General features: G+C 43.2%; 1 protein-coding gene and 1 long non-coding RNA gene across 2 annotated transcripts in view; both read right to left on the bottom strand.

Moving 5' to 3' along the window:
• Window positions 1-283: 283 nt before the first annotated feature.
• The window catches only part of LOC309354459, a 91,446-nt gene continuing 83,372 nt past the window's right edge, over window positions 284-8,357 (bottom strand). The window contains exon 2 of the long non-coding RNA XR_014162322.1: window positions 284-592. This is a non-coding gene — a long non-coding RNA (uncharacterized lncRNA). The remainder of the gene's footprint in view (window positions 593-8,357) is intronic.
• Window positions 1,577-6,752, bottom strand: RPL23 (ribosomal protein L23). Its single transcript, XM_081884495.1, has 5 exons — window positions 6,636-6,752; window positions 4,676-4,759; window positions 3,177-3,305; window positions 2,285-2,398; window positions 1,577-1,701 (listed from the first exon to the last, which is right to left on the bottom strand). Exons 1-5 carry the CDS (start codon window positions 6,646-6,648, stop codon window positions 1,619-1,621), a joined length of 423 nt encoding a protein of 140 aa, XP_081740621.1. The 5' UTR covers window positions 6,649-6,752; the 3' UTR covers window positions 1,577-1,618.

Here is an 8,357-nt window from a genome sequence, read left to right as displayed (position 1 = left end):
TTAGTTTAGAAATTATTTATTGTAACTGTTGAGTGGATTTTTGTTTAATTTTTATATGTTGATATTATTATTTTGTACTATTCTAATAATTGTTGAATGTTATTTTTTGATGCAGGTTGCTAATTTTAAAGTTTTGTTTTATTATCACATTTTTGTATTGCATTAGACTGTTGTAAGTTGTACATTTTTTGTTTCTTCAGCTTGTAAACCGCCTTGAGTATTGTAAGCTAGAAAGACGGTATACAAATAAAAAAGATGATGAAACCAAGCCAGATGGGCGGGGTACAAATAATAAATTATTATAATTAGCCTGTTGGTGGGAGGCTGATCATTGTGCTATTCTTATGAAACTGGTATTTTGCTATGCCCAGCAGTTCTTTAAATTCCTAAATGTGCTCCGTAGCTCAACAGGTTTGGCGATCCCCGACATACAGAAATAAAAGTGGAGAATTCTGATGTTCTCCCATGGCTGTACTGAACAAAATTCTTATTGCGAAGGACCTACTCCCAACAGGGTGTTAAGGAGTACATTAAAAAGTACACATCCCACTAAATAATCACTACAGGATTATCTAGCGCAGGCTTCCACAGGCTCGGCCCTCCATATGTTTTTGGCCTACAGGGAATTGTAGTCTCAAAACATCTGGAGGGCTGAGTTTAAGGAAGCCTGATCTAGTGGTTTGTCATTATTCTATGGCTTAAAATTATTTTAACTCTTTTATTTTTGCCCAGTTAAAATAGGACAGTACAAGCATAGAAAAAACCTCCCCAAGTCTCTATCCCGTACGGATTAAAAGTTTAACTTGAAATACTTTCGGCAACACCTCTGGAACTTCAAAGTTCAAAATATTTTAATTTTACTACCCTTGCTTAGGAACTGATACAGGTATAACTGCATAATTAACACAAATGGTTAGGTTCTCATCTTTTTAAACAGTAATAAATAGTACAGAAAGATGTTCCAAAAGATCACAGACAAGATGCAGAAGGACACTGGGCACAATACAGACTAGTGTAATGCCAAAGGCCAACCAGAACTGACACTTGCACAAGCTAGGAAATCACCGTAGAGTATGCTTATTCAACTGGTTCCACATACCCGTAACTGGATCACAGGATGACTTACAGATGAGCTAACCTTCCTGCACACTTGTTGCTGAAAGCAGTTCCTGAGTCTCAGAAGACTGATATTAAGGCCCTAAGGTCTAGGACACAAGCCCAAATCCTAGTGTTTTCTGGCAGACAGATGAATTGCAGGAAAGTTGCATGAAAGCATAATTTCACTGAACTGGGAACACATAGCAGGAAAGTTTAAACAAGAGGGATTACCCCCGTTACTGGACAAGTGAAAGGCCAACAGTTGAAAAGCTGTCCTTGTGAAGTTTTCAAACTATTTATTGCATTTACACCAGGGGACACAAGGCACACATAGGGGCACCCCATTTTATCCCACCAACCCTATGAGATAAGATTGGGCTGGGAGAGTGATTGACCCAAGCTTTTCTGCTGTCTTCAGGAGCCAATAAGCCAACTCAAACACCTTACACAAATTGTGAAGTTGCTACAAGTCAACGAGTTTGGTACAACCACGTTTTTATTGGACGTTTACAAGACAGGTTTATGCAATGCTGCCAGCATTGGAGGCGATCCTGGGCCACAGATCTGCACATTCCTTGGCTACGGGGCCTGTGATAGCAGAGCCTGGAGGGGGCAAAAATTGTAAAAACAACCATTAAGCACTGGCAAAGAAATTCCTATGAAACATATTTAGTGAATTTGTATTTAATAAATTAGTCTTGGGAAGAAGTCATTAACACACTGGAATGGCAGCTTCAGCTGCAAAGCCAAACCTGAAGCAATCAATTCACAATATAGTCGACTCGCAATTTGCACTCTTTTTACTTGCGCGATTGCAGCTTTAAGGGGGAGAGCTTAAAAGCTCTTTCCATGCTGGGTTTTCTCAGTGCAGAAAGAGCTTTTAAGCACTTCCTCCACATTGCTTACTAGGCCCTGGGATTTTGGTTTTGCCAGGTTTTGCCCAGGCTCTGGGCCTTCCAGAGACAGCTAAGCAAGTCTTCTGGCAGGGGTGGAAGAGGCCCACTGGCTTCAGAAATGTAGGGATGGTCACATGGGGGCAGTTCTGATTATATGCAATTTCAGCTTCATGTGCAACCCCCCAGAACACAACCCCTGCCCCACGTAAGTTGCAAGCCTACTGTGGCTTTTGCAGGGGGGGACGGGATGGGACTCTTTTTGCTTCCTCCTCCCAAGTCAGCAACCATACCTTTCATTTCCCCTTTGTTGTTTACTATGACCCCCGCATTGTCTTCAAAGTACAAAAACACCCCGTCTTTTCTCCTATAGGATTTCCGTTGACGAATCACAACTGCCGGATGCACTGCAGAAAAGAAGAGAAATTCAGTACAAGCTGCCGAATAAAGAATACGCAGCACAGGTACACCACAACCCTTGGGCTTAAACTCAAAGGTAATATGCACCCTCCTAAACATCAATTTCCTTAGGGTTCTATAGTTGTTAGTGTATGTGTATGGATTATATAGGCTTAAGTCTACCATTTAATTCAACGAAAATAAGATGTACATAGGTTTTGGTGGATCTAGCCTTGGATCTGAAGCAGAATTTCTAATGGACAGGACATCAATGACCAGCATATTATTTAAACTACAGGACACAATTCACCTTTTCTTGGAGCAAAATGTTTTTTTGAGTGCAGCAAAAATTTGGCTCTGGGCATAGCATCCAACACAAACATGAGGATCCACCTGCCCTCTGGGAGACTAACTAACACACACACACACACACACTATATATATATATATATATATATATATATACGCAAATAATTGTGCATTGCATAACCACACATTATGCTCCTAGATAGTATTGAAGGACCTACTTAGCTGGAAACAAATCTGCTTAATTGCGAGTAACAGCCAATTTATGCGCATCCTAGAAACATACGAATTAGAACATAATTTAGGTCAAATATTTTCCATGATTTTAAAATGACTGCATTCCATCTCTCATCAACACAATCAAGGTCACAACACTGTTCTCCCTTATGATCAGCTATTTTCCCACTACCTGTAGTCCCTATGCAACTAACACAGTAAGGGGGCTTCAAATCCACGAATCCAGCTTCCTCTATCACTCACCTTTCTTCCTGAGCTCTGGTTTGCCTTTCTTGACAGTAGCCATTACCATGTCTCCCACGCCAGCAGCTGGCAGCCTATTCAGGCGCCCCTTAATCCCTTTCACAGAGATGATGTATAGATTTTTGGCCCCTGCAAAGGAAACAGAATCATCATCATTCTATTCACCCCGGAGCAAAGGTCAAAGAGACTTTCTCTTCAAGTATATGTGACACAACTGATTGAAGCAAAGCAGCACAAGCTGTCACCTCACCCAAAAGTTGTGCTATTGCTGTACCCTTCTACGACAACTCCCTGGGCCACGGGAAAGCAGACCCAACAAGTGCTTTTCAGAAGGGAAAACCTGCTGCTTCTACCCAGTTACATTTTCGATGAGCACTGCTGTTTAGAGTCAGAACTGAATATGGGCCGCTCCTTCTCACAAATTCGGAATGGGAAGAGATCAAGGCAAAGGAAATCACTTTTACCCCTCTCTCTCCCCAGCTAGGATCAAGAATCCACACATCACCCTTCGTGGAACCCACGCCATGATATGCCATCATTCTGATTTAACAAAAAGCCAGCCAACATCTACACCAACCTAAGAAGAATAGATTTAGGTAGGTAGCTGTGTTGGTCTGATGCAGCTGAAATATACCGCATCCGTATTTTTTGCTAAAAAGGGGAGATGTCTGTGTGTTTTATGGAGCGAATATGTTTCTGGCCCCTGCCTCTTGCCCAGGCCTCCATTGTTGAATGTTCTGCAGACGGAGGCCGTTTTTTTCCACATTGACATGTGACTGGCTGATGAGATTATCAGTCTGGAAACCATAGAAACAGCTCCCTTTCCTTTCCTAAAGAAGCTGCAGGACTGAGAGTTGAACCCCATAAAAATGGGATTTTTTCCCCTTTCCAAAGTAAGCTCAACAACTTTGAGCTGATCCTCAAAAAACCAGGGCTTTTCCCCTTTGCAAAAGAAGCTGTGCAACTTTGAGCTGATCCTCAAAAAAACCGGGCTTTCCCCCTTTCCTCCTCTAAAAACTAGGTGCGTCTTATGGAGCGAAAAATACAGCATATAAAAAATTGCCCAGTTGCACCTTAGAGACCAATTAAGTTTGTTCTTGGTATAAGCTTTTGTGTGCACGAATACTTCTTCAGATAAGAAGAATAGTAAGTTGCATGCTGATCAATGCACCTTAGGGAAGCTTCTTCCAACTGCCTCCACCCCCTTCTGCCCTGATGCTTGCAACCCAAAATTCGAAGGTAAGCTAGTGCTTAGGTTGGCTGATGCTAGCAGTTGGACCTCTCCTTTCCAGGGTGAAGAAACTGAATCACTGGCTCATCTAACTCAGTATTTGTCTACAATGACTGGCAGCAGCTCCCAAGAATCTCAAGACTGCTGGCTTTCCTGCAAAGTTCTAAAACAAGAAACAAAACTTCAGCACCTCAGCTTTTCTCATAATACAGCTTAAAGAAGAACAAGTGGGGTGTACTACATTATTATTTTTTCAACTACAACCTACCAGTGTTGTCTGCGCAGTTTATAACAGCTCCCACAGGGAGACCAAGGGAGATGCGAAATTTCGCACCTGACGAACCACCACGTCCTGTTATGGAGACAGGGATGAAAGACATACAGTTAGCCCAAGACCCACACAATGTCTACCACTTTTTAAGGTTTGTTTTGCTTCTCCCAAAACAGTGAAGGGTCTTCTGCACACTCAAGCCCCTTTTCTACACAAAACCACTCTTTCATCACCACTGCCATTACCAACCGCTATCTCATTCAGCTCCAATAAGCTGTACCGGTCTATTAAGATGAAGTAAACGACGAGTTTTAAAGAGTGATGCACAAAACCTAAGCAGTTTCATGCATGGCTAATAAAAACTTGACATTCAATTTTAATAGATGAAAACTCTCAGCTCTTCAAAACGAAAGAAATAAAAGAAAACCTACTACATACATCACAACGCCCACCCTGTTCACCAGGTATGGGGAACCGGTGTTCTCCTCCAGATTTTGTGGGATATAATCTGTCACTCCTGGCAAATTGCCACACTGGCTGAAGATGATCACCAGAGTCCAATAATGTTCCAAGGGCCACAAGTTTCCATACCTGATCCAGAAACTCTGGGGAGGCCCAACTACTATGTATTTTAACATGCAAGAAGCAAGATTAAGGCTTACAGCTCCTGGGTGATAAACATGACAGTACTGCATGCCTCTTCTTTCTTTCTTTAATTATATATATTATATATATTAACAGCACCAACAATTGACACAGAATTGTAGCGCTGGAAAGGATCCTGAGGGTCATATAAAAGTCCGCCAATGCAGGAATCTTCCACCCAATTAGCAGTTTGAACCCACAACTGCCTGGTTCCTTACAGAATATAAGTCTTTGGGAACTTACAATCTGAAATCCCACAGAAGGGGAAAAAAAGGAAGGGGACTGGAGGTAGCGGTAAACAGGGGAAGAATTCTTTTTTAATAAAATACTTTTGTTTTAACTACAACAGAGAGGGTGAAATGGCTGCTCAGTGATGCTGTCAACTTTACAACTTATAAAGTTGCTCTTGCAACTAGGAAGATCAGGGCAAATTTAGATTAAAAAGCCATTAATTGTAGATCTGATTTACACAGTTCACACGACTCTCCTCTATTTTATCTGTCCTTAAATCGAAGGTTTCTGTTAGATTTGGATGTGGTTTTATTCTATATTAAGCGTCTGCTAGTGTTTTGGATGGCTAGCACAACAGAAGCTGGATTTTTAAACTTAGGCTTTAAAAAACAACAACTATACATGCTTAAGATCAGGGAAGTTTTTAATGTGTGATATCTTAGTGTATTTTTGGTCTTTGTGGAAGCCACCCAGAGTGGCTGGGGAACAAATAACAAATTATTATTATTATCATTACTGTATTATTATTATCATTATTATTATTATCATCATCACAGGAAAATCCAGAGCAGGGGAGAAGACCAGGCGGCCTTATTCTGGGAAGAGGATATAGCACCCCACATACTAAAAGCGTTCTAGAAGTTGCGAATCCTGCCCAAGTCTTCCCCTTAGGCTTCCACTGCTACCCCATAACCCGTTTTTCTTAATTCTCCCCCAGCAGGGACGTGTGTATTTGCTCGCTAACTCTGTACAGCTTCACGGGCGCGGACACGTCTCGGCAGCCTCTCCTTAACAGCACGTCAGAATGCGGCTCAAGCCCCTGAACGCGTGTTCGCTGAGGATGCCAGCGGGGCCCTTAAACAACACCTCTCTCCCACCGACCCAACGCTTCCCCTGGAATTCCAGGGTCCCCTTCCCCCGCACCCCACGGTATTCCACGCGGAAATACCCAGCCCCCGTGGCAGCCAAGGTCCCCACGCGCCCAACCCGCCACCAGGCGTCTCCTTATCCCCGCCGAAGCGCCGGGATGGAGACGGATTCCGCGCCACCCGCAGCCTCAGCTCAGCAAGCTAGGCCTCACCTCGCTTGGACATCTTGAGCGGCCGGCGGAAAAAAAATGAAAAGGAAGCGCAAGGCTTGCCGGGAGAGTTAGTAGTTTTTCCTCGGGAGGCGCCCGCGTCACGTGAGGCGGCGCCCCTCTCACGTGACGGCGGAGGCGGAAATCCAGAAGCGCCGGCCGCAGCGCCACCTAGGGACCCCCGCGCTTAACTGCAACCGCTCTTCCCCTGCAAATCTTCAATGGGCGCTGCTCCCGTGTAACCGAACAGAACCGTGCAGCCTTTAAAAAAAGGGCTTGAACTGAAATGGAATTTTGTTTTGCTTGCTTGCTTGCTGGATTGACTGATTGATTGATTGATGGAATGGTTGGTTGATTGATTGATTGATTGATGGATTGTAGACCCAGGACGGTTGTCAGGCTAGATGATTGACCCTACAAATCGACTATTCTTGCGGTTTCATACATTATAATAAGTGCTGTTAGTCGTTTTGCAAGCCGACGCCACCCGCGAGCATGTGCAGAGTGACATTCCATCATCGCCGAGGAACTGCGGTTCACCCCCAAATATTCTGGAGCTGCCTAATTCCACGCTGTCCCGAGACTTTGGGACAACATATGAATGAATGAAAGCAGCTGATCGTCTCTCCGAGCATCTGGATCATAAAGTGGGAAGTGACCCGGCGCAGGGGTCATCTAGTCCAACCCCCTGCAATGCAGGAATATTTTGCCCGAGGCGGGATTCGAACCCAGGACCCAGAGATTAAGACTCTCCCGCTCTACCCCGTACTGATCGCAACTTGAAAGCAGCTCACTTATATCTGGGACTGGGGACTAAAGACTTCTCAGTAGGAGCCCGCCTTAAACCCTTTGATTTATATTTTATATATAAATTGATTTTTATATAAATTTATAAATTTATATTTTATATATAAATTGATTTTTTAAATATATAAATCATTTCTATGCCGTTTTTATTCCAACGCATCCGAAGGCGGCCATTGATCATAAAATATAACCAGCAAATCACCAGTGGAACAATTCATAGCCTATATAAAACGCTGCTAACAAACCGGCAATTGTTAAACATAAATAAAGCTTTCACCTTTATTTTTTAATTAAAAAAGTATCTTAAATTGGAAATCAGTTGCTCCCCAATGAGTCACTAATTGTCTAAGTTTGGGGACCGTAACCAGCTTTTGTTGCAACCGAATTAACGTTTAGCAGCAATTCTTTGACGTTTGGTGCACCGGTGCTTTGCACGCTCTGGCATTAGAGGGCGTTTCTCAGCTAAATCTCCGTTAATCCCTTTTGGAAAGAAAGACACGATTTTCGAGTTTGGTTTCCTTACGTTGAAGTCCAGCATGTTGCCGGAAGAGGGGGTATAGCTCAGTGGTAGAGCATTTGACTGCAGATCAAGAGGTCCCTGGTTCAAATCCGGGTGCCCCCTGGACGGATTTTTTGCTCTTTTGATTGCCAATTTAAGAATTTGCAAGTGTAACGTTTAGGAATCGACCCAAAAAGCTTAGAAAAGCAACATGTCCATTTGAGCAGGAGGAAGCTTACAAGATTACAATGCACTACTGCGTCATATTCTCTAATTTTGTATTCTTGGCTGAATTTACCTGGAATTAGGGTCTGGGTTAAAGGCGGATCTACACGTTTTGGGCCCCCATGTCGCCAGGAAGCCGTGGATCCGTGATTTTTGTGTTACATGCTGTGCCCATGGCCATGATGTTTGATCTG

Source organism: Podarcis melisellensis, assembly GCF_964234715.1.
Source record: "Podarcis melisellensis genome assembly, chromosome: 13".
NCBI classification, from domain to species: Eukaryota; Metazoa; Chordata; class Lepidosauria; order Squamata; family Lacertidae; genus Podarcis; species Podarcis melisellensis.
Note: the sequence above shows the minus strand (reverse complement) of the source record. Positions and strands in the feature narration are given on the sequence as shown.

What these genes read in the sequence shown, in the direction of transcription:
- RPL23 (XM_081884495.1), bottom strand. An exon ending in AAACTGCGCAGACAACACTG is followed by an intron (nt 3,306 to 4,675) that starts GTAGGTTGTAGT and finishes TTTCCTTTGCAG; the next exon opens with GGGCCAAAAATCTATACATC. An exon ending in ACCAGAGCTCAGGAAGAAAG is followed by an intron (nt 2,399 to 3,176) that starts GTGAGTGATAGA and finishes TCTTTTCTGCAG; the next exon opens with TGCATCCGGCAGTTGTGATT.